This window comes from Hyaena hyaena, unplaced genomic scaffold (genome assembly GCF_003009895.1).
Source record: "Hyaena hyaena isolate Hyena2069 unplaced genomic scaffold, ASM300989v1 scaffold_1225, whole genome shotgun sequence".
In the NCBI taxonomy this organism is placed as follows: domain Eukaryota; kingdom Metazoa; phylum Chordata; class Mammalia; order Carnivora; family Hyaenidae; genus Hyaena; species Hyaena hyaena.
In genome coordinates, this window is record NW_024081863.1 from 197,757 (window position 1) to 225,000 (window position 27,244).

The 27,244-nt window shown below is 38.2% G+C and overlaps 1 protein-coding gene across 1 annotated transcript in view; it reads right to left on the bottom strand.

Moving 5' to 3' along the window:
* The window catches only part of ZFHX4 (zinc finger homeobox 4), a 157,917-nt gene that overhangs the window by 128,095 nt on the left and 2,578 nt on the right, over nucleotides 1–27,244 (bottom strand). The window contains exons 1-2 of the mRNA XM_039222971.1: nucleotides 27,233–27,244; nucleotides 25,869–26,371 (exon numbers count right to left, since the gene is read on the bottom strand). The exon at nucleotides 27,233–27,244 is cut by the window's right edge and continues 2,578 nt beyond it. Coding sequence (XP_039078902.1) covers nucleotides 25,869–26,371; nucleotides 27,233–27,244 — 515 coding nt within the window. The remainder of the gene's footprint in view (nucleotides 1–25,868; nucleotides 26,372–27,232) is intronic.

A 27,244-nucleotide genomic window follows, 5' to 3' on the forward strand; every position in this document is an offset into this window, starting at 1 on the left:
CTCAAAGAGAAAAATAAGCTAGATCTCCATCTTTTTCTGCTGTTCCTAGCACTGTTTCACTTTCGTTTTAATTTAAAGCTTTGTACAATGCTTTCCCCCACCCCTGACAATGCCTGGAAATCTAGATTCCTTTCTGCAATTAACAGACAAAAGACAATTGTATTAGATTATTTCATGAGCTAGACATAGAGAAGGGTATATGATTCCAGGCCTCTCTACAGGCTGGATGAATCTCTGTCTAAATACTCTCTGCTTTGAGTGGATATTTAACTATCATCTGCAGTGGGAACTAAAATGTGCTGCTTTAGAAAAGCAGCTTGCATGCCAGGGTCCACTCAATGTAATGGTGTCTGCTTTGAAGATTATTTTAATCTCCCCCCACCCTTGTTCTGAAAGGCAAGAATGAAGAAAATGACAGCTCCATTATTAGAAATGCAGCCACAGAAACAAACTAATGTAGAATTCTCCAGAGGGATACTATTGAGGCAAAACCACATTTTTAAAAGTCCTTCCTTATTCTTGCAATTGCATTTTGTGATAGGGAGTCACGCTTTAGTTACTATTTTCCTTATTTAGCTAGGTTTTACCTTCCATTTTGACCAATGGAAATAAACTAAAGCATTACCTTGTGTTTCATTTCTTTGGTTTCACTGTACAGTTATGGCTAGTTCAGAGGTCAGTTGCCAAGAACTCCAAGAGAACGTTTAAATGTGGGTAAAAATTGTTTTCACTAAAAATATGCATGACATTGACAATGGAGCTGCTTCATTATTTTTTAAACAAATAATCCAGTGAAGAAATGGGCAGAAGATATGAACAGACACTTCTCCAAAGAAGACATCCAGATGGCCAACAGACACATGAAACGATGCTCAGCATCCCTCCTCATCAGGGAAATACAAATCAAAACCACATTGAGATACCACCTCACGCTGGTCAGAGCGGCTAAAATGAACAAATCAGGAGATTATAGATGCTGGCGAGGATGTGGAGAAACGGGCACCCTCCTACACTGTTGGGAATGTAAACTGGTGCAGCCCCTCTGGAAAACAGTGTGGAGCTTCCTCAAAAAATTAACAATAGAACTCCCCTATGACTCAGCAATAGCACTGGTAGGGATTTACCCAAGGGATACAGGGGTGTTGATGCATAGAGGCACATGTACCCCAATGTTCATAGCAGCACTCTCAACAATAGTCAAAACATGGAAAGAGCCTAAGTGTCCATCAACTGATGAATGGATAAAGAAGATGTGGTTCATCTATACAATGGAATACTACCTGGCAATGAGCGAGAATGAAATCTGGCCATGTGTAGCATCATGGATGGAACTTGAGGGTGTTATGCTGAGCGAAATAAGTCAGGCAGAGAAGGACAGATACAATATGTTTGCAAGTATAGGAGAATTAGGAGGAACTTAACAGAGGACCATGCAGGAGAAGAAGGGGAAAAATAGTGGGGGAGAGGGAGGGAGGCAAACCATGAGAGACTCTTGAATGCTGAGAACAAACTGAGGGCTGATGGGGGTGGGAGAGAGGGGAAGGTGGGCGATGAGCATGGGGGAGGGCACTTGTGGGGATGAGCACTGGTGTTATATGTAAACCAACTTGACAATTAAGTATTATAAAAATATTATGAATATTAATAAGTTAACAACTAGTATTCCTTTCATACATATACAATTTAAATATCCCACAGGGCACCAGGGTGGCTTAGTTGGCTAAGAGTCTAACTCTTGATTTTAGCTCAGGTCATGATCTCACAGTCGTGAGATCCAGCCCTGGATAGCATTCCATGCTGGGGGTGGAGCCTGCTTAAGATTTCTCTCCCTCCCTCTCTGCCTCCCCCTTTCTCTCTCACTCTCAAAACAAAAAATAAAAAAAAACACCTGTCTAAAAAGTACTGTATTAACCAATTCATACTGATGACATACATAATAATATTTTGATGAAGGAGTTTAGCACAATAAAATATTCCTTTTAAAAAAACAGTATATGAGAATTTATTAGAGACTGTTAGTGTATATTTTACCCCTTACAAAAAAATTGACCATGAGTGTGGTATGACCTAAGACTATCACATTAAGTAAAAATTAGTTCCCATATTCCATTTGAAAGATGATAATTAAAATTAGTAATTCTGGTGTGGTCAGCATTCATTCCTTTGATTCAGAAGTATATATTAATGTTAATTTTATTATATTTTGGAAGGGCATTGTTCTACTTCACTGATACTATAAATATGAAACAATGGACTTATCTACTTTTGAAACTCAGGATTCTTTCAATTATATTTGAAGTGAAATGTTTGCAGACATCTACAGATCAGTGACTGAATGGGAGAGAAGTTAAAGTAGTTCCCAAAGTCACTCAAACCCATGCACTCGGGGGACATGCATGCACTGCTTTTACTAATGCCTAGATCAGAGTCTTCTACTACTAAGAAGGTGAATGTCTAAAATTGTACTAACTTGATTAGAACTTGGGGAGAAAACAACCAACTTTTTCCTGAGGCAGACAATGGGCTTCCTCCTCCCCTCCACAACTACAAATTTGACATCCACCTATCGAATCCTGTAGAACTCCATCCAAACACTAATCTGCTCTCGCTTTGTCCAGTTAGCCATACTCTCCTCAACTTGCCAAACTGAGGTCTCACCACTTTGTAGCTCTCTGAGTCCATGTTCTAGGAAGGCCATTCTTAAATTTAGAGGGTCGGAGAGTCTTTTTTTTTTTTTTTTTTTAAGTTTATTTGTTCATTTTTGAGAGAGAGAAAGAGCGCACAGGCATGAGTGTGAATGGGGGAGGGGCAGAGAGAGAGAGGGAATGAGAGAGAATCCCACGCACAGGCTCGCACTGCCGCCGTGAAGCCCCATATGGGGCTCAAACTCACAAACCCCGAGATCATGACCTGAGCTGAAACGAACACCTGGATGTTCAATCGACACCCTGTAAAGGGTCTGAGGATCTTAGAAGAGGTGAGCTCATGCTCCTCAGTGGGAAAATGCATACCCTTTTATACACTCGGGATATTCACCATCCATGCCTTTCTGAAGCTCACATATGGATGGCCTAGGTGTCCATGGACTCCAGATTGACGTCAGCCTCAGGAGAAGCTTTAGCACTAAAGAATGATGCTTAAGGCTGACAAGTGTGGGTTCACAACCTCGCTTCTCATCTGTCTGTAGGACCCTGGGCAAGACCCCTGAGCTTGCTGTGTTGCATTGCCTAATCCGAACGGTTGCAGTGAAAACCACACGTACCTCACTGGGCTGTTGTGAGGACTGAACAATATGGTGCACATGAAATATTCCTCGCTACATAGAATTTTAGTTATTTTGTAGTGATACAAAATGTAGGAGTTTTATATATGGCATATCTGTTGTTTATACGTACCTTTGACCATCTCCAAGGTAAGGACCATCAAGTACAAACTTGTTAATCAAGTTTGTACGTCCCAGGGTATCCTAAAAGTGATTTTACAAGTATACTATTCAGGCAAAATTCCTTAAAAAAAAACTTAAGAATTTTTGCAACAGCATATTGTATAAACAGAGTTTGTAGAATCGATGGATTTGCTTCAGAGTTGTAAACTCTTCAGTCATTATCTCTTTGTTCATGTGGTCACAAAGCATTCCATTGGCCACAACTAAACCAGTTCCTTCTCTTTAAAAATAATACAGATGGACTTCTTTGGGGGATGGTTTTAATATTGCCTGTCTGCCAGGGAGGAGACTCCTCAAGGTCTCCTTTGTCCTTATGATTCCAAGATGAATTAGTTTTTCCAGAATCTTCTAACTCAATTATTCCAGAGGTAAATTACTTTTTATTAACAAATAGAAAAACAAACACCAAGTTCTCCTTTGTCACTTTGAAATTTGTTTTCTCCCAGTTACACGGAAGGATTTCTAGCCCTTTCTGACATACAGTACAAAGATGCACATGGCCTAGCTTCACGTCCCTTTATTATTTCACAGACTTCAGTAAATTCTGCTCCTATTCTTCTCCTTTCGAGATTTATTAATACCAGCTTTTAGTCATCTGTAAACCCATCCATGCTGGCTGCAAGCATTCTTGTTACCCTGATCTGGAGCTTTTCAATCTGTTATATGCCTTTTGGGGTGAAAGGTTCACATCTATAATATTCCTGTTTTGTTCATGCTGATGCAATAGAATTTTATAACGTACAACAAAGAACAGGGATCTCAGCAACAGCATATGTAAAAGCCCGCCAGGAGAAAAGGGCAAATCCAGGACCACTGGAAAGATAGAGTGTAAGAGGCTCCGTCCTGGAGTCACTCATCCCATGGGAGCACTTTCCCAATTAATTAGAATAATATGTCACTTAAATGGAACAATAGAAATCATCTTTGCTCTCTAAACACACGAAAATGAGATACTTTGTACAAAAAAAGTAAGAGGGAGGATTTGTTAATTAAAGATTTGCCAGAGTCATCTCAAATCACAGCCCCCACTTCACAGCATCTCTTCGCTCCCCACCAAACAAAACCGGAATATGATTAGAGCAGAACCACTGTTTCAGCCTTAATCCCACCCATTTGCTTGCTAGATTTTTTTTAAGTTCTTACGAAAAACTAAGTTTCAGAGCACAGGGGACGCACCATATATCTCCTTCCGTAATCTTGACCTTGGTTATTGTCACAATTGCAGTAAATGTGTAGGGTGAAGAAGGTGCTAAAGAAAAGGCTTCCAAAAATGGTTCATCATTCTCTTTTCATTGCGACTGTATTTGTTCTACCAAAAACTTCTTCATAAAAACAAATGTTGTGTCTACCCAAACCCCTTAAGGACCACTAACAAAAGCCATTTCAGGAAAGGAGGTGGATGTACCAATGCTTTAGCATTAAATTATCTCTGACCTTGAAATATTACCCTCGGCAATGAGGTCGTATTCATCATCATAGCATTATTTGGAGGTTAGGTCTCTCAAATAAAACTTACACTTTTCTAAAACCTATGAGCGTGGTGGGCAATCTTCTAATCATCAAAACCAGAATCACTTATTTCAATAATTAATAGAACTAGTTGTGAATATGAATATTTAAAGAGTCCACACAAAAAAACCTAGGTGATTCAAGGTAATCACTTCCATAATGATTGAGAGGCTCTCCCAGACTGTGTTAGTCATCACTAATAACCCATTTGAAACCTGTGACTTTGCAAGGGCCTCATTTTGATGGCCTAATAGTGTCAGGAACAGATTTCAATGTAAATTATTTTAAAAAACATGATAAATGCCAGTATTGCCACCTGCATTGAAAGAGTGTCTGCTCTTCCTTTCATCTCTTGATTAACATGGGGCTGACTTTCCAATTTGTGGATTAACCATACCTTTTACTAGTTCTTTTTCACCCACTGAGTTCCTGCCTCTTGGCCATTTCTTAGCTCATTTTCATATCCCCCAGAGGGCAAAGAGAGAAAATTAAACTCAAACCTATGGAATTTGCTCTAATGAAAGGAAAAGGAAGAGATTGGAAACCTCTGGCTAAAATGAGGTTTGGGGATTTTCATACTTGCCTTGGTTCCAGTTAACCTAGACTATCAAGGACCTACTTTATAGGAAGTCATTTATCCTTCACCTCCACAAGATGATTTAACTGTGACCATGGTCAGAAAGCTGTTAAACAGGCCAGAACTTTTCATAAAGTTTCTTAAACAAAATTCTCTTTAGGAAGATAGGTTAATACAAGCCTTGAGACACATATACTGAAGATGTAGAATTTCAGACAAAAACTAATTTGGAGCACGTATGTGTTCTAACTTCAAAATTATTATTATATGCTGGTCAAGAAATGGTGCGTAACGGCTCAGAATTTACTAGTGGGTTTCTGCTTTTTTTTTTTTTTTTTTTTACAAATAGTTTATTGTCAAATTAGTTTCTACATAACACTCAGTGCTCATCCCCAAAGTGCCCTCCTTCATGCTATTTTAATGCTTTGGCTGATAGAGTATCCCTGCCCAAGTCCCTAAAGGGTTAATACTGCCGGGTGAGCGGAATTCATGAGCATAATCCTAAACAAGTGAGGTGAAGTTCCATCAGGTCTATTTCAGCGTATCAGGGATTACTGCTAGCTGTCTAATCCTGCTGAGCCTCAGGGAGGAACGTTCTATTGTATTTGAAATCCTGGCCAGGAAAGAACAGAAGGTTAAATGGGTGCCTTGCTCTGTAATCAAATATCACAGGCACTACTTATCTATTCAATGAACAACTGACGTAGAAAATCAATTAGGAACCAAATAGCTTCTTAGGAATTTTTACCCAGAAAAGCAAGATTTTTTTCAAATGAGTTTATTTGATATGTTTTATAGAAAAATACTACAAATTCTGGAGCTTCTAAAGTTGCTTATCCGGTTTCTAAAATGTGTCTTGCGCCATACTCTTTAGAGCTTCTGTACTTTTTACTTGTGAAACAGGGGGCATTTCAGGAATAAAGATAACGCACTGTAGAGTAGCGAAGTTATTTACCTATGAAAAGGAAAAGCCATGCAAAATTGATCCACATACGACACTGTCAAATCTGATGAAAAGTTCTGAACAATAAGACAAACATTTATTAGTGTTTTTATTGAGATGATTTAAATCATTTGCCTCTTCTGAAATGCACTCTTCAACGGAGCATCATTTGCGGAAATATTATGAGCATGGGGTGGGGGGAGGTGGCCACAGCCCTAGAGGTCTTTGTTTCCAGCAGAAAGAGGCTCCCTTTGGTGGTCTGAAGGTTAACACCCTGGTTTCACCGCCCTCATCCTCTACCTGTCACTCTGACTAGATGTGACAGTTCATGCATACACACAAACAGGCTGACCTGGCCAGCCCGCCTGACCTTGGACAGGCCTAAGATCAGATCTGGTTATTAATAATGGAGAAAGTCAAAATGCAATCTTCCAGACACTGGAGAATCGAGCTAGAAATTACACAGGAGGCACTCCCTGTCAATAAGTAGCATCATGACGCTAAGGGTTAAAATGTTCATCTGGTCCTGAGCAGCAGTTAAGATAAACTTTTCCCCCCCTGTTCTGGGAATGCTATTGCGAGAAGTTTGCTCAGGGCCTTATATGCCAAGCTTATCTGTCCTTACACTTTCAATTATTTTTGGACTCTGCTTTATAAGCGTTCTCATAAGGTAATCCATTTGCAGGCTAAAGCAGATATAATTGGAAAAAATATTGCCCTTTCATAGTCATGGAAGATATTTTACAAATGGGATGAAATACTTTTAATACCCTCATTGTAGTTCAATGTGCATATAATCTTAACCATGGGTTCTCATTCTCTATAATTGTTATTCCCTATAACTTTCTCTCAGAATATATCCATAATCTAGGCTAAAAAGGGGAAATATGAAACATCATTTAAATGCCTAGGCAGATACAAAATGCACTACAGTAATAAATGCATTACTCCTCTTAAACTACCACTAAAATTAAAGAGGGGATTTAATGTAATATTCCTTCCATAATTTATACAATCATTTCCATATTCCTAGGTTACAGGTTTCTCGATAAGAGAGTTATGCATCCCTCACGATAGTATCAACATTAATAATTTGGCCAAAATCTCAGCTATAGGACTATCCATAGGTCCTGTAAAAGTACCATTTGAAAGTCATCACTAAATTTTTTTTTTAGGTACAGCCCCCCAAACAATACAACTATAGAAAATGCACTTCCTCACATCCTGGGAAGAATTTTTTGCCTGAACTACAAATGTAAATTTTTAAAAAGCAGTAAAATCTTTCTTTCTCTGTGAAAAACAGTATCCTCTTTTGATATCTTTTGTCTGCTGACCACCAAAAATTCCTGTCCTGAGAATGTATCTAGCCTAATGTTTCCTAATAATATGTTTGTTGCATAAAGAACTATTCCTCTGGGCTCTCTGTAAAGGTCCACTCCATGGCTTCACACCAACAGGCATGGAGACTTGACATGGTATGCGGACTGATGTTAGAATAAACTGCCCCTACTCCTTCAAGCTCCTGGTATTTTATATCAGTTGCTTCCTCAAGCAACACAAATCCACTAATGCTTTAATTTGTGACACTGCTAACTGGTATTAACAGATTATGACTATGAAATATCCTTGCATTTATACTGGCACAGGAAGATGATATGTCTCTCATAGTAGAGCAAAATGCTTTAGGTCACACAAATATACAATACTCTACTATGTCTTGTACTTCAGCACAAACCTCGAAAGGCTTTATTTTATAGCACACTTACAGTGCACTTGTGTATGCTCATTGAACAATATTCTTAAATAACCAAAGACACAGGGCTCACCCCAGGCAAGGCAGGGAACTTCTATCCTGATCTATATGTATCAGCTGGGCTCAGGTAAATGATCAAGCCAATCAAAATATTAGCAAAATACTGAAATAGTTTTTTTTGACCAAATCACCCCATTATTTTATTAGTCTGATGCTTTCAGTCCCTGGGGAGGGAGCTTGTTTTGTTTGAGTCTCTTGTGGGGCATGGGCTATACTGCCAGTGGGATTCAGATACAGTTTGACATTAGTAGTTTACAGTACATCCACATGTAAAAATGTAGCTATTGCACAGAACTGATTGGTTATTTCACGGTAATCTATAATAAAAGATGTTCTTTAGTGAAGTAGACAAAGATCCGGTTTTTAACTTGCAAGTGGTTAGATACAATAATTTTTCCAGAGTAATGTATTATGGGCAATGTAGATTCTGTTGCTCACGAAATTGGGCACCATATCTATTTGCTTCTTTTTAGTTTTGGCTGTCATTGTAGCTACGAGTACATCTGTACTAGATGCTATATTGGGGAGAAAAGAAAAGTACGGGATGTTATTAAAGAAAATTGTCAAATTATAGAACATACAATGCACAGTTCTCTTTCATAAATGGGATAAAGAAATATGCACACATCTATATCTACACATACACACACACACATACCTCACACACATACACACATACCTCACACCCACACACATTTAGCTCCATGTGTATGGAGGGAAACAGAAAGAGAAAATATATGTTGTTATGAAGTAAAACTCCAACAGCAAACCTCAGAATCTGCCTTCCTTGAATAGCAAGAAAATAAAAAATTGTAGAATCATTACAGTGAGCTACAAATGAGCAGACAACCCAGAGGGCCTGGGGAAGTTGGCTCTCTGGAGACCTGTAAGATTCCTGTTCAGAAAAGAGACTATATATCTCCTGCCTGGGGATATCTTTGTCTACAAGGAGAGTGGGCTTCTGCAACCATGATGAAGCAAAGCATGATTCCAAAAATCTACCAAAAAAGATATTCCGACAAAATTCAATACGGGGGCCTTAGATTTTTTTTTTTTAACTGACTTTTGGACTCAGAAATGGTTTCTTGGCCCGACAGTTCACTGAAGTGCCAGACCTTCAACAAAAGAACAGCTGTTTTGTAGGGTAAGGTATGCTTTCTAAAGGTTTGCCATTTTTCCTACTGAAATGGGATTCCTTTTTTTTTTAAATATCAAAACATGTTGTCAGACTCTTGTCCTGAGAGCAAAACAGTGAACAAGACAGAAGGCAATGCCTTCCATGATTTCCCTGGATAGAATATGCAACATCGACAGACCCCACAAAATCCTAGAGTTTTGTGAAAGGAGGGATTCAAAGAGGGCATTAAAAGACACAGTTTCTCTTCTGAAGATGGGAGGAACATATGTGGGCAGAGCTGAGCTTAGTACAACCACCACATTCACTGTTTTCTCTGGCATCTGTAGATCTACAGTGACCTTCAAAATCGTCTAGTCTAGCGATCCCCAAATCAGGCTGATTATCAGGATCGTTGCTTTAAAGGAGGAGATTCCTGGATGCACCCCCAGAGGTCGTGGCCTTGGAACTAGAATGTTTTTAAAGTTCCAATAGGCAGTCGAATGATCAGCTTCATCTCATACAACTTTCCAGATCGTATTCTGCACAAATTTGTCAATTGGATATGCAGCCATTTCTAGAATGCCTTTTCACATTCACATTTCATGACTCCAAAAAGTTTGAAAGTGCTTTTACTCTGATAAAATCTCAGTGGGAAGAGCCTTTTTCTGAGTGACAGCCAGCATCTAGCGATGTTAATTCAGTTCAGCCCCCAGCGACTCTTTTAAATACCTCAATACAGTGTCTCATTCAAATTCTCCACTTTCTTCTAAGAATAGAAGAGTTTGATTTATACAACTACTTACATACCAAAAACACAAATAAATACTCCAGATTATTTTTAAAAACCTATATTATGTGGTTCCAATAGCCATTAACTATCGCGTTGCCTAATATGCCATATGTGTTTAATGCTTGTCTCCTCCACTAAACTGTAAACTCAATGTCTTTCTCATTTGGCGCTATATCCTTATTCCCTTGTATAGGGCCTGACAGAGTGGGCTCTCAGTAAATGAGTAGATGAAATGATTAGTATCAAATAAGTAAATAAAACACAAGGGATTAAGGGACATAGTTCAGTTGTCGCTCTCTATCTAATTATTACCCTGCTTCGTGTTTACAAGAGAAATACACAAACATATATTTGTGGATTAAACAAAACAATGGAACGCTGGCAACCTGATATACGTGTAAGTACGTTAGCAGTTTAAGATAAGATCCTTGTTAAAACTAAGAATAAATTTAGCTCTGAGAAACACAGAAGTGATTGCATTTAGACCAGATCTCAAAAACTGCTAAGTTAAATGCTAATGTTCTAATCATAATGGTAACTCACAACCCATTTTATAGACGAAAAAATTGTGGTACCAGCCTACAGGCAAAACTAAAATTAATGCCAGACACAGAAGCTTTAAACAGTCATTTTTCAGCTCCGAGCTCCACTTACTACTACTCATTTGCAAATTCACACTTGGCAGACTTGAAAACTGTTATTTAAAAGTGTAATACATGGCTCCTTTCCTGTGGGCAAAATTCTAAGAAAGAATGGATATCGAAGTTAAACCACATAAAGTAATACACAAAGAGTGATTTTCTATGAGCTATATTTACCCATTTTCCAGTTGATGAGTATAGCTCATCTCAAAGCAAACTTCAATTGAAGGCCAATTGGAGAGATAAAACTCAAGAATGGCTTTTCAAGAATGACAAGTCCTAGATATAATAGTGTAACCAAGTGCACTTACAGAAATTAAAAAGGAAAAGTGTCTGACCAATAATAAGAAAAGCAGAAGTTACCTCCAAGTACAGAAAGCAATGCCAGTAGAGTAGATATGCTGACAAGACATGAGTAATATTTTCCACATATAAGAAAAGCTTTCATCTCAGAAGACTTTTTGTCAAAGCTATTTTTGTACCTTAATTAAGATCTACAGAATTCAGTGCAGTGTTTTTTTTTCTCCATTTACTAATATATTAATAAGGCACAGAAATGCTTGCCAAAAAACACATACAGAGTGAGAAAGTTAGTTGGATACTTTAAAACAGAAAATGCCTCTCCCTTCTTTTTAAAACTTTTCTTGAGTTACAGAGAGATGCATGGATAGATATAGACATGGATGGAGGGAAAGACAGATGTGCATCTCTTTCACTATATTTCTCCGAGACGTCACCCCACACCTTCCCACCACTCCACACCCCCAAAATATTAATAACGGAAGGGTATTAGAAAGTGATACCTACTTTGTGAATGTTTATTAAGCTTGCTGGTATTCATAGACCCAAGTGCTGACATAAGCGGTCAATCTTTCAGATCCACAATGTTTCAGACTCAAGAAAGCAGCTCCAGAGAATCTTTCAGCATGAGATAACATGCTAGTTTATCGTGTTTTCTTGCAGAATTTCTCCTTAATTTTGTCATCATAAAAGAGGAAGAAGCATTGGTAGGTTCTAACAGTAAGAACAGTGGTAATGCAGGCCCTGACCTCACTATACCCATGTTGATAGGCTGTGTGAAGATCAGTAGGTCTTTGGAAATGGAAAACCTCAAAGAACATTAATAATTGTTTGGATAAAATAGGATGATGCCTGAAATAGGTATATATTTATGTTTTTATACTTACAAAAAGAAAAAAACCTTCTAATTAGCAAAAAAAAAAAAAGCACCAAGTAATATTTCAGCTTATCCATATCTCTACTATTATGAAAACATAAAAATCATGCTCACAAGCATCGCATAGGTGGGAGGGAAGGGTAAGAGAGAGAAAAGACTTAAGTTCTATTGACACTGTGCATTATTTTCCAACAATGGGACAACATCTTTACTGGTGTGGAAGCAAAGAACCACTCTTTATCAAAGCTCTGCAAGGCAGGAATCTAATTGTTTCCCCAATACCACAGGAAATCTAAATATTAACTTCCTAGATGACACAAAGGAGTAAACATTGCCAAAGTGTGTTATGTAGAGTACTAAAAATGTGTCTGCAAACTTCTGGAATTCAGAAAGGCCGTTAACAGGGCAACATCACAAGGGGAAATGAAGCACAGAAAAAAAGTGTTATATATTTTCTTCTAAAGACTAGTGAGCTCCTTAAGGACACCAACTGAATCATATACGCTTTGTGTCTGTCTTACTCACCACTGGGGTCCAGCACAGTGTGTTTTTAACAAGAACAAACAAGCATTTGTGCATCACTAGCACATCAATCTAACAAAATGTCTTTCAGTAAATTTAAGTTATTATAAAATATCCCAATTTTTCATTCCTACAAATATGGAGAATTCAGTTCTAGGTATTTTTCAGAGAACAGTGTATGAGCCAAATAGTTTACATTCTGACACAAAAAAGAACTATAAACTGTTATCAGTGATTTTTCTAATTTGCTATCCTTCACTACACTTCTCAAAGTCTCTCAATCTCTATCTATATCACAATTACCTCTTTTTCTCTCTCAGGGGATTCATATCCTTCTTGAAGATCAATAATTATGGTTACACTCTTATTTCCATCCCTTCTACCCCAAACAAGGCCTTCCTTTCCACGTATCCTTCTCTGTATAAGGATAAGATCTTCCCTGTGTAAGATCTTCCCTGTGAAGTGTCCTGTTTAAGACCATGAGTGCTGGAGTTCAAGTCCAGACTCCATTGTCACTCTTAACAGCTATGTCACATGTCACGTTAGATAAATTAATTAGGCTTTTATTGCTTTAGTTCCCCATCTTCAAAATTGGCATATCAGTGCCTACCTAAAAGGGTTGCTGTTTGATTTAATGAGTTAATTTTTTTAACTTAGAAGATTTTCTGCCACGTAATAAGTGCTCAGTAAATGTCAGTATTAATTTTCTCACTGATTTCGTTGGCTAAAGTAAAGCAGAAGATGAATGTGTGTGTGACTGAAAAAAACAAACAACAACAACAAACATTGTAATATTCTTTAAAGGAAAAAGAAGAAGGAGCTGACCAGATACAAAATAAGAACGGACTGGCAATGTGGTGCCTGGGTGGCTCGGTTGGTTAAGCATCCGACGTCAGCTCAGGTCATCATCTTAGGGCTTGTGAGTTCAAGCCTCACATTGGGCTCTTTGCTGTCAGCACAGAGCCAGCTTCAGATCCTCTGTTCCCTGTCTCTCTGCCTCTTCCCTGCTCACTCTCTCTCTCAAAAATAAATAAACATTAAAAAAAGAAAAGCACTGGCTGGCAGTAATGACAGCCTAGTAAACCAGCAATGCCACACCTGGGTGTACGTCCAAAAGAAATGAAAACATATGTCCACATAAACACTTGTACACAAATGTTCACAGCATCGTTATTCATAATAGCCAAACAACTGTTGGAAACAACTCAAATGCCCATCAACTGATGAGAGGATAAAGAAAATGCAGTTTATCCATACAACGGAAAGTCCATAGTAGAAAGCTACAAATATAGACCTACACTACAATATGGGTGAATTTTGAAAATATGCTACATGAAAGAAATCAGTCATAAAGTGCCACATATATAGTGTGATTCCTTTTACATGAAATATCCAGATTAGGAAAGTCTATATAGACAGAGGGGGTTTGGGATTAGTGGGGGTTATACCAAATGGGACAAGATTTCTTTCTGGAGTGTTGAGAATGTCCTAAAATTGATGATGGTGGTGGATGCATATTTCTCTGAGTATTCTAGAAAAAATATTTCATTGTAGGGAGCCTGGCTGGTTTGGTCAGTGGACTGTGTGACTCGATCTTGGGATTGTGAGTTCGAGCCCCACATTGGGCATAGAGATTATTTACACAAATAAAACATACAATGGTTTAATTGCATGGAATATGAATTATATATCAATTATGTATCAATATATCTGCAAATTTTTTTAAAGAGGCAAAGCAAAAGACAGTGGTCTCAACATTCATTGCACTGTCCACATGGTAGAATTGTAGCATATAACTTTAGTTCTTTCCCTTTCTAATTTAGAAGTGATTTCTTGAAACTTTTAGTCACATTTTCCCACATTTTCTTGCTTAATGAGATCATTGTCTTATTCCATCAATTTCACACAGGTGATCAGTTTAAGAAGATATTTGAAGATATTTGTCTGGTTACCCAGTTCCCTGAATTTCGAGGATCATTCTGACTCTAAATGTCTTATGGTATTTGTTGTGACTTTAAGACAAAAAAAAAAAAAAAAAAGAATAGAGCACTGATTAGGTAAGCACTAATTTGAAACAACTTTGCTTTTAAAGATACTTTTTTAAAACACTTGATGCTCAAAGTTTTGTGAAAATTTATCTACCCCAATGGGGGACTAGGGCCTATGTTGTGTAAGGGGGAAAAAGGCTTGATGTGCTCCCACAATTAGTGAGGCCATTTGCTTTTTGGAGAACCTATCACTTTCACCAAATCATATTCCTGTTCCCTGAACCTTTGATTAGTCATGTGTACACACAGAACTGATTTCAGGGCTTGCTGATGAGTCTTGCAAAACATCATCAAAGGTTTATTATCTCTAGAGACTGAGAACACTTGCAATGTGCAGGAAGAAATTTCTGCCATTTACTTAAAAACAGAATAAGTGGCTATTAATGATTAACTCATGAGTATCAATTTTTTAAAAATAAGTCTTTATATTCTGTATTCTTCTCTTTCTCCCTCTCCCTCCCTCCCTCCCTCCCTCTCTCTCTCTCTTTTTCTCTCTCTCTCTCTCACACACACACACACACACACACACACATATACTCACCCATCCATAATGCGTGCATGCAAATTTTTCCAGCGTTTGAGCAGAATAAGTATAAATAGGTGTCCTTGGATATGTACTGAAAACATTATTGAAGTACTGACATCTTGACTTTTCAATCACTTAACACATGAGACCTGAATACATCTACATTTTTCTACACCCATTAATAAAGAATTAAATTGTTCACTTTTTGGAAAAGTGCTATATATACCAATTTCAATGTACTTCTGTACCAACGGTTTTCTAGTAAGTTACCAAGCTATCTTAATTAAAGGGGCAGGCCCAGTTCTAGAAGAAGGAATAAAATGACCTATTACATGCCACGAAAACTTATAAGTAAATATTATAGCTGATGGCCTATCTGGAAATATACATTTAAATTGACAAAATTAAGCAATTAGGAAGACATTTTTGCGTTTATGACTTAGGAGATAGTCATTCTCTCCTCTGTGTTAAGAATGAACATGCTAAAAACTAAATAATTCCTCATAAAGCCCATCTTAGTTTTTCTAATATTTAAGGAATTATGAGAGCCAAAGACTGTATTTCTCTGAAAATAAAGTTATTTATGAATTCCCCTTAGGTCTATTTTTAAGGAACTTGGTTACGACTGTATTTGGTTATTCTTCTCAGGGAATACTCATGATGGAAAATGTCGGTACAATTGTTCCATCCAAATGTGTCTTTTAATGATTTACTATGCTAATAAAAATTGTAATAAACAAAAAAGTAATAATAACCCAGAACTTGCTTTTAGCCAAATTATTTCTCAAGGGACACTGAGGGGCCTCTATTTAAAAAGTAGTGGTAATTGGGGCGTCTGGGTGGCTCAGCTGATTAAGTGTCTGACTCTTAATTCTGGCTCAGGTCATGATCTCATGGTTCATGAGATCAAGCCCCACAACATGCTCTGTGATAACAGTGCAGATCGTGCTTGGGATTCTCTCTCTCCCTCTCTCTCTGCCGTTCTCTCTCTCTCTCTCTCTCTCTTTCTCTCAAAATTAAAAAAAAAAGAAACTAGTGACAATATCACATAGTAAATAGGAGACAGTTTTCTCTCTTCTAAATAAAGCACCTTATAATAAAAATTCACCAAACAAACTAAATCCCAAAACGTACATCTTGGTGTTTGCATAATTCCTATTTTAGCATGCTCATCTTATTTTTAAAAGCAACCCTACTTATTGGGTGTGAAAATTAAGAATCATCCTCCCCCTCCCCCATGTATGATGTCACTTCCCCGGTTACTCAGCGGTAAGCGCTCATTTTTGTTGCGTTTAAAGGAGATGCCTTGTAAACTGACTCTCTTTCGGAGGTGATGGCAATCAGACTTGCTACCTGATTTCTTACAGTTGAACAGTGAATGATTTTAGGCCCTGAGGATATATGCTCGTGTTATTTTTAGACTTGCCAAATGCATAGTTAGAAATATTTAAAGGCTTTGAAAGGTACCACACATTGTAGTTCCCAGACTGTCCTCGCACGTTGTACAAAGGCCAGTTATAGGTAGTGGGAGCTTCTGTATTGCTAACAATTCATTTCAAAAGTAAGACTGTTCTTTTCACAAAAAGAACGCTTCCTTAATGACTGTGGTCAACTGCAGCAATGCCAATGACTGACGCTTTTTTGTAGGAAGAGGCAGCCAGATTGAAGAAGGCAAGGTTTCCCCTAGCACCTCTAAGTTAAGTCAGTGCAAACAGTTCTAACAAGATTTGGGGCTTTACATTGGAATCATTAACAAAATTCAAGGAGAGAGAGGAAGGGAGTGCATTAGAAACGTATGGTGGAGAGAAAATTTCTGGAACCTTGTAACTAAAATGGATCAAAGTAAGAAGTGAAAGATAAGTGAAAGTAAAAAAAAATAATAATAATTCAACACAAGATTATATTTTAAGATTCTAATAAGGAGCAAGCGAATTGGACTTCCTCTGGCAGTTATAAGGATGCCAGGAAAAGGGAATTGAGTTTTGGGCAGAGGGTAGGTGGTGCTTTAGTTGTTCCTGTTTAGGAAATTAAATGCTTAGGGAGGCACATTCCCTCTTTCAGGTCAGCGAGGTACCATTTAGTACATTACTGCTGAAGTGCCCTGGTGACATGAATGAATTCATGCAGCTTCCAAAGGTGCTTAGGCACTGAGGGCTCAGGTCCTAGGAGTGATAAATATTCTATTATTCTTTCTGTTTAATATACCAAGCACCCAAAAATGCCAGTAAAAAGGAAGTTTCTTTAATGTGAAAGAATTCATTGTGACAGGAGGTATTCAGGTAACAATTTGGACCAGGGGTTTCTCCTTGCAGCTTTTAGATGACCCAGCAGGTGGTAAGTGCATCGCTCTAGTTGGCTGTATCCATACTGGCCAGCTCTAATGTTACGTTGCATCTGCAATATCTTGAAGGGAATCTGCTAACTTGGAAGAATAAAAGTGTGCTCCAAAATCATTAAGCCCTAGACAAAATTGTTAAGTTTGCCTCTGGCACTTTGCCCATCCTTTTCCTCTCCCATTGTCTGCTCCTCCTATCCTCAAGGGCAACAGAAAGTTTTCCTATTAGCAAAGCCTCATAATGTGGGCTAGAACTCCATCGCAGGCTCTTACAATTGGGAAGGACTTGAGCAGGCATTCTGTTCTGAGTATCAGGTTCCCATATGTCAAAATGGGAATCGTAACACATCACTGTTAGGAAGAGTAAATGAGAAAATGCACATAAAAAGTCTAACTTATGATGACTGTTGTCAATTTATGTCCTCTTTTTAAGTGGATAAATGGATAAACCAATTATCAATATGCTTTTCCTGTTGACAGACTATCTGGCATCCGAAGAAGGGATATTTCTGGTAAGATTTCTTCCCAATATCTCATAAATCACATACAGATCATCCTTTGCCAACTCTATTTATAAACGAGGCTCTTCTTGGCACAGGACACATAATCATGGACTAAAAGAAATCAATATTTTAAACCTTTAAAAACTTCCCTCCCAAACTGGAGGAAGTGATACAGTTGGACCTACTAATAGTTCATTTCTTTCCACCTTCAGCTCTGCATTTCACTAATTTTATCAGCAGGGATAACCAGAGACAAAGAATTCTTCAACCTTGACCTTCCTGCGCATTGCTCTTTAAAAATTGCCTAATGGGAAAATATAGCCTTGACATTTATCCCATAAGCAACAAGAAAAGAGAGATGCGTATTCTATGCTACCTAACATTTGCAGTGAAAGAAAGGCTTTGGGAAGATCTGAATCAATGAAGTATTAAGAGTATGGTCTCAAGATACTTTTATATTTATGTGTGCATTCTCAATATGATATATGTAAGTAATATATTCAAGGCTACAAACGTACTTTTCCTTAAAGATAAGAGAATGAGAATATTAATATGATTATGAAACCAAGTAAATAAAATGTTGCCACACGTAATTGCTATTATCTATGATAGTAACAAGCTGGTTCTTGTAATAACTTATCTTTAAGCAGAACTCTGACAGTATTATACACTGGACTTACAAAGGTTCTTCGAGAATCAAACTAAATCAGCATCCTGATCCTATAAGGGGGTTGACTGAAGTTGTAATCTGACATTTTGCATTCGTTATTAAGTGGTTTTCTTCTTCATTTTCCAGGTAATGCATCCAGCCTCCTCAGGCATCAAGAACATAAATGTCCCAACTAATAGAAAAGCTCTATACTGCCCTGAAATTCCCACCATAACCCTTGCCTGAAACTGATCAATAAAGTCTTGCAATGTAAGAGAGCAATAAGAGGAAGTCAAGATAATCAAGTGACATTGATCTACCACGACTGATGACCTGAGAGAGCAGTCACACTCAGTCCTTTGACCGACCATTGTTGAAAAAAATCCCTGGAAGTTTTTGATGGCTAGTGTATGGGGTTCAGCCCTTAATTTTATTACTATCCTTCCCACACTGTTAGAACAGATTGAGTTCAGAAGCATCACCTGAGAGAAGATGGCTTATACCCTATCACGTTAATGGGTTACGGCCTCCATAAACAGAGACAATTTTAAAACCTGGCACACAGTAAGTGCTCAACCAATGTTTCTGTATTTATTAGAAGCAAAACTGGGGATGTCATTCAGGTATTCTGCAAACAGAACTTTAGTCTTTGTGTCTGTATGAAGCACCATACTGCTCTGAGGTGATGGGATCTGTGAAGATGTCCCCTCATCGGCTATCGGGGGCCGTGCCGCCATCACTGTTCCCCTTTTGAGTAAATCATATCATCGTAAGCTCTCCTGAAATACACTGATAATTTGGGAAAAGTGTCTTTTAAGGCTTGAATTATCTGAATAATGAACAAATCTCCACGTCTAATTGAACTCAGCCTGAGCAGAGGCTCAGACTCCAAGCAAACTTGGTAAAGCATTTCCAGTAGAACTCGGGCAGGCCAGATGTTCTGGAAGCAGAACCACGGTCATTATGCACATGCCAGCTCCTCCTCACTCCACCCCGGGCCAAGACCCTTTCAGCAGCGCGAGGCCTGCTTAACATATGACTCTGGCTGCATTACTGCGTGGCATCCCAGCACCCATTCGAACATTTCAGCAATTTTAAACAAGCTCCACTGACAGGGACTATTAAATGGAAGCCAAAGAAGCATGCTGGGACAGCACATTAATTATGAGGTAACACCTTTGTCTGCATTACCTAAATGACCTCAGGGTGGGTGACACGTAGCCGATTTACTACTTTTGGTTAAACCATACCTACCTACACTTTACATGAGACAGAATGGACATAAGTTACACAAAAGCCGCAACATAAATCATGAAGTATGAGTTGACATGGTCCTGAAGTGCAGTGAACGGTAGTGTCCAATTGTTTACTATGTTTCTGAGGCGAGAAGCGCGATGACACGTGCGGGGCAGTGTGTGTTCAGAAGGAGATGAGTGAGGAAAGGTCCTGGGGTAGGGCACAGCCCTCCCTCATCCCCATCTCTGACAAGATCACTACACCCCCTCACACGTTCGAAATTCATCCAGATTAAGCAGTTCTGCTAAGGCAAAAATGTACCCTGGGAAAGACTTGAAAGTCATTTACACCTCTGGATGCGCTATTCTGCTTTTATGAAAAGGCTTCTTTCCCCTTAATTAAGGGAATGCCAGTTTCCTTTGGGGAATTAGATGGGTAATCTCGCAACCTGAAGCATTTCCATGAAGGGACGAGCTAAGTGAGATAAAATAGTAAGGATTTCAGAGAAACAGAGAAGAGCATAACAGTGAGTGCCTGGTGTGCAGGGAGATGGGAGCACTGGTTAAGGAAAGACATGTCAAAACTAAAGTAGAAGGGTTCTGTTGCACCCTTGGCCTTCTTTAAATTTTGTCTGGGTTTGTTAACAGTTTCACACACTAAAAACCGTTTTATCTGTTCTGAACATGGATGCCGTAGGTTGCTAATGCCTGGTCTAGGGGAATCCTTTCAGGGATGGATGTGCATTAATATATATAGTTCATACTTGGATAGACAGATTGGGGGGTGACTTTTTTTCTAGGGGGATGCAAAGAGGGTTCTCAGCTCACAATGTAACATATTACTTGCCATGTGGACGCAGCGCGCAAGCCCATATTTGTGCCGGAGTAGTCATGTTATAACACATGGCTGTGCTTCAGCAAACGTCAAGCTTAAAAACAGAAGTAGACACAGCAGATAGGGCTGGCCAATTACATCGCGGTCTGAAAACACCCGTGATTTATTAGCTGCTATTAGCTAACTAGCTCTTCTCCGTTTGATCTGCGTACTTATTGATGATAAGTATTATGCAAGCATGTATTGTCCCACCACACAAACTGTCTTTTCAACCTCTGCCTTGTCTTTTTATATGAGAATACAACAGAATAATTTGAGTTGTGATTACTTTTTTAAAGAGAAATCCTGCAACTGGAATTAAATTTCACACTGCATTTCAACCTTGAAAGAAACCTAAATCTGAAACTAGTACAAAAAGTGTAAAAATTCCCATATTCCGGTTAATGTTTAGCAACAGCAAAGAATAACTTTTGTTTATCGCTGAAAACAGCTTTCTTCATCTAAACAAATGACTAGAATAAGATTAAGAAAAACCTGTTTGGGTTTCTTAGATACACACACATATTCCAATTTCCTTCTGCACAATGACTTTTATGCAAATGTGCACCACACAATCTCCTGACCTCCTTCACCATCACACCGGGACAATGACAGTTCAATAATTGAAACGGTACATATCTGGTATATTTGATTTTAAATTGCAAAGTTGGACTCAGGCCTATTGAAATGAAAATGCTTGTGATTCTTTGTTAATTCCAAACTGATCGGGTTATTATTTCCTACCAGTAAGAAAAAAAGAAAAAAAGAAAAAGAAAAAAAAAAAAAAAGAAAAGCAAAATAGTAGGTGAAGCTAATTATTCCATTTTTTATTTCCTTGCCACATAACTTTTCCCAACGTGGCTCCTTGCATTCTCTTCTGTGACCCTCCCCCACACCTTGATTTTAGTTCTTAACCCGGATGCTTTCATCCATAACATGGCTAATGAGAAAACTCCAAAAATGTTCCTTGGGGGAATGTTACACTAAAAGTTACCTAGGACTAAATCCCACGTGTGTTCCTTGGCTCACCATGGAGACAAGAGATTCATTGACTGCTCTCAGCCAATTTGAAATCCAAATATGAAAACAGCATTATGGAATTCAGACAGACTATTCTGCTTCACTACTAGCAGATGCAGGAAGAAAAAAGGCTGGTATAATTAAGATTTTGACTTTGAACCAGCAAAGCTGTGAACACCTCACTTAAAAATACATATAATATTATAAGAGCAGCTGAAGTGCAGGTGTGGCAAGGGGATTTGCAAGCCCTGCATAGGATGGGGGCAGACCAATCAGCTGGCTGGAAAAGTCATGTCCATTCTGAGCCAAGGGTAAACTAACTGTAAAACTGAAATATGGCCAAAGTCGTATTTGTTCTTGTTCGGTTTGAATGGGTAGTGCTAAGTGGCTTTCATTATATCTTTTTACTCGACTCTTTAGGAAAAGTTAGGGATCATTTAAAGGGGAGAGAGACCAATTGCAATGCATTTTTTAAAAGGAGGGTTGTAAGGAAAGGTGTTTTTTTTTTTTTTTAAACACATAACTCAGTTGATTCATGTATTAGTCCTACGAATATTATTAAGGACTTATTATGTGGATATCAATTGACAAAAGTCTGTAGAGGATGCAAAGGTGTGAAATTAGGAGAATATAATCAAACCCAATAAAGTGGTTGGCAAAGAAACACTGCTTTTGCATTATAGCTCGATCTAGATGTAGACGAAGATACACACATGCACACTTAACCTTACGACACTGAGTGTGGGTATCTCTCACTTAGCATTAGCTAACCTCCCTTTAAATATACACTTATACACTGGAAGAGAAGATTAAGGGCAATCTGTAGTTTCATTTTATTGTTTGAATTTCCCAGACCAAGTTTGCTTCATCCTTAAAATTTCTGGCGGAAAAAAATCAAAATTGAATAGTGCTTAACTTAGCGCTTCAGAGAATTCTGCTTGAAGAACTGAGCAAGAGTTTCTTAACAATAACAAAATTCCTGTTTTAAAAAATTCTAAGGAAAATAACACTGCCAAAAAATGAATACAGCTTTGTTTGTTTTTGCCGTCATCGTTAGCAATAGACATAAAGGTATTCTTTTTTTGAGTCCATATGGAAAGATCATCAACACATTCTGCCTCTGGGTTCTTTGCCAAAATACCATAACCCACAAGCCTTCTACCTTAAACATAAAAGGAAAGGTGTTGTTCTGGTCAAATAAAGAAATAATTTTTACTAGCATACGTCTAATGTTAAAGCTGCCTAAATCCTGCCAAATACATTAAAACAACATCTGTAAAACAGATTTTCATTAAATTGATCAGTTTAAAGTTAAGCAGCTACGCAGATGATGCTTTCAAGCTAACCCTCAACCTTTAACCTTTAACCTCCTTAAACTGAAAGGAGGACACACACTTCTTTTAGTAACACTGCTCCAGGTTGACAATGCAAGAGGTAAAGTGGTCTATTCCAATCGAACGGACACATAACCACATTTAGAGTGTTATGAATCAATATGTTGTCAATAACGAGAAAAGCTGTTTTCTCACAGCTCTGTATTTGTCTTATAGCTGCTACTTGTCACTTTCCCTTAAAGTCTGAATAATTCACAATGCAAAATGATGTAAATTAAACTCCTAATGAAAATGAATTTTATATAAGAGATTATTGTCTAGTCATTAACTCAGAAACTATTTTAACTCTAATTTTAATATTTTAGCCTATTACAAACCATCACTTTTTTTTTTCCCAGGCCCAGGCCAATTTGTTAGGTTCTCATTTAAAAGCAATTAATGTTACTTATGAAGCAATTTCATTTTGCCGACAGAAGCCGACCAAGCTTGCTAATATTCTCATTACTACACTTGAAAATCCTCTATATCTGACTCGTACAGTTTCTGTAAATCAGTTTAGAGAGGGCAACCTCAATACATTCCTATTCTGGAGTACTTATCTAGTTACTACGAGGGATGACGAATGCTCCTTGAAGGATAATGCAAAATAATACAGTTGTTTTGTCCAACACCGAGTTTCAACAGCTCAAATATTTATCTCCTCAATCTTCTTTTAATTCAAGGTAAGTTTGTTCAATGTGTGTTTTTGTGTGTTGGCTTACCATTTTTAGACTCTATACCACAAACACACTTGAGTATTTAAGAGATAAGTAAGGAAGAGTGGGGGGAAAGTAAATTTTTACATGACTTTATAACATTTTCAAGGGAAGACTATATACATCCTTTGGTTCTGGGATCTGCAGCTCTCTCTGCTTTAAAGCCCTCTTTATAAACAAGCTTTTATCTCATTTGGTTGTTACACATTCGAAGGCATATCCAACTCTCCCTGAAAAGGAACTTCAAGAGCACCTCTGACACTTAGCAAATCGCTCTGCAGATAGTGATGGTGATCAACTCATGCTCACGGAGTGAACGGTTACACTTAATACACGCGTACACACACACGTTTAAATAATCATCAAACAATTAGATTAAACAACCTTTCCTGAGAAAATAAACAGTAACACTCTACCCCTCTGTAGCTCCCCACATGAGATTAATAAAATAGAAAAATTTGTACATTTATATCTTCTATTCACAACATGTTAATTTAAAGTGTTAGAGGAGCAGCGTGAATATAAACACAGTTCATGAATATTCTATACAGCTCCCAGGGTCGAGAGCTATTATTTATACAAACTTAAGGTTTGTTTTTTTCTCCTAGGTATCCTAAAAGTTTTAATAGGTCAGGTATCAACAGAAAAAAAAGTTGACAATGGAACAGTAGAACCTATGAATTACAATACAGTTAATCCCTTGTATTATATTTTCAATACCATCAACTTAGAAGCTTGCACTCCCCTCAAACCGTGTAACCCAAAGCTAACGCTTTCCTTGTTGATCTACAGAGCACTGATACCACAGGAACAATGTTACAAATTCTCACACTACGTCTTTAGGTTTTTATGCTCAGTACATCAGTCTAGACTATGGACCTCAAGAAACAGCCCAAACTCATAGTGCCAGCCCAACCCAAATAAATAATTCCTGCACCTGCTCTAGGGAGCCACAATCTGCCCTTTTTGCTGGGTGCTTATAGTTTGAAATAGTATTAGAAAAGCCATAGGTATTATAATCGCTGGTTGACTCCTGATAGTATAGTTATCACTGATTTCTAGTATAAATCGATAGATAACACTTGCAAAATGGATTTTGTAATCATATTTAGAGCTTGTTACAATGACTAATGGCTTGCAATATTTTCTGAATTTTAATATCCTCTAGACAAAAGAAGTTTTTAATAAGTTACCAAGTTATTCATCATAAAAATGAATCAGTTACGTTTGTACAAGAACCTAGAGGATCAAGCCAATCCAGTAAACAAACTCACAAAATAAATTAACCAGTAATTAGGGCTTAGACAAAGCGGAGACAAGTTGTGTAATAAATGAGGTTCACCAGTTGCACATATTCATTACATCTGCATAGGGTTTTTTTTCCAGCAAAGTTAAAAGTTTATTTGTCATTTAATGAACATTTTTATTTGCGCCACACCCATTGGGAATAAAAACATTTCTAACTGGGAAAGGTCATGTAGAATAACAACTGAGTTAAGTGAAGACTTCCAACGGATGCTTTCTCCAAGGGAGAATGTGTTTACTCCATAACGATACAGAAAAACAACAACGAAACGTGCACGTGCGCGCCTGCCCGCACACTCTCTCCCTGTGTTTGGATCGCCCCTGTTTGACAACAAAAGATGATGTACCCAAGGAGTAGCACTGCTCTCATCATCTGTTCCCTATAACCATCAACACCTAGACAAGAGTAGCACTATATTTGTGTTTATTTAAATCAGTCAATAACAAAAACCATATGATTTTGTATGTGAAAACACCCAGAAAGCTTATTTTATTTCCGGGAAACCAGAAAAGCCATCAATGCCACTGAGACAGGTCTAAAAGGGACACAAGGCGAACCTTGCAAATAACTTCTCCAATTCCATCTATCTCCGTCTACGTTTAGTAACGTTAAGCAGCAACTGTGTACCTTGCCCGTCTCTTTTTTTTTTTTTTTTCTTTTTTCCGAACTTGCAGATTTGTGCTCCAAGCCCTGAAACAGTTAACTCCCTTCTCTACTCTGTGCCAACAGAAATGGATGTCACTGCTTACCTTGTAGAGCTTCAGGGCCGCCTCATGCCTGTGATTGGTGGTATGCAAGCGTAATTTATCCACACTGTTGCTGTAGTAGTCACAGGCGTTACATTTCAGGTGAACAGGGTTGCCAATGGCTATACACTTCAGCCTCCACTCATTGCTTTTGCCCCCTTCTTTAATGTGGGCCACCAGTTGATATTTCTGCATATGTTTATCAGTCTTGCAGTGGAGCTGGAAGTTGGCTTTGAGCTGAGTGTTGTAGTTACAGAGCTTGCACTGGTAGATATCTCCAATTACAGCCCTCCATTCCTCTTCAGGGAGAGAGCGCTCACTGCTCACATGCACACTTAGGGCCTCCAGGCTGTCAGAGGTGAATTTGTTGCAAACAGCACACTGGAATAGCTTCAGCGCTGGGTCACTGATATAAGGTGACAGCTCTCCTGCAGTAAGGAGGGACAGGTCATCACCCATTAGCTGACCACTGGCAAGCCGGATTTCAGGCGGCAGCTCATTATTTACTACAGGAAAAAAAAATTAAAAGGAAAAATAGAGACTAGAAAACACAGCACACACAAAGGAATCTGTAAAATAAAGTCTTGACAAGGAATGTGCTTTCTCTAGAGCTTAAACTATAAAAAGCTGTAATAGGATTGAATCAGGATCAATTACAATCATCCCTTTCAACTTCTAAATTCCCTCATCAGATAGCTTTAATTACTCCTACTGGGCATGATGTCATTCTGAAATTTGTATTTTCGAGGGCAAGAAAGTTGATCAATACCGTAACAAAACAGTCACGTGCTTGCAATTGAAGAGCCGAGATAAACTTACATAAGCACTAATTGTTATTTTGCAATTTGTCTGAAAGCTTGATGAGATTTGGCTAATACTGCCCGCGTGCCTGTAATCTACTGCCAAATACCTGGGATAAGGTAACGGTATTACTGTGAGTTTAATTATCTTCAATCACAGACATTAAAATAGGTTTCAAAAATATTTAATGAACAGTAATGGTGGACCCTTTGGAAGCTCAGGCGTGGTATTTTAGGAATAATGGCTGAGATCCTTGGGAGGTACTATGGCTAATGACCGTAAGGCAAGTAATGCAAATGGGCATTTGTTAATCAACCTGCTGAATGAAGATGGAGTTTTGCTGACTCCTCTCATGCTGCCCATCCATCCCTTAACTCCTTCCTCTCTGGAGTTAATTCGGGTCTGAAGGAAGGCACAAATGGTTTCATTATCCAGTTGAAAGAGACAGTCCCTTCTAGTAAACTGTCCCCAATTTGTTGGCACTCACCACTTTATCTGGGTGTATCACGCCAAATCAAAATGCGATTAGAGACTAAGTGCAGTGCAGAAAAGCAGTAAATACTAACCGAGTCCTGGTG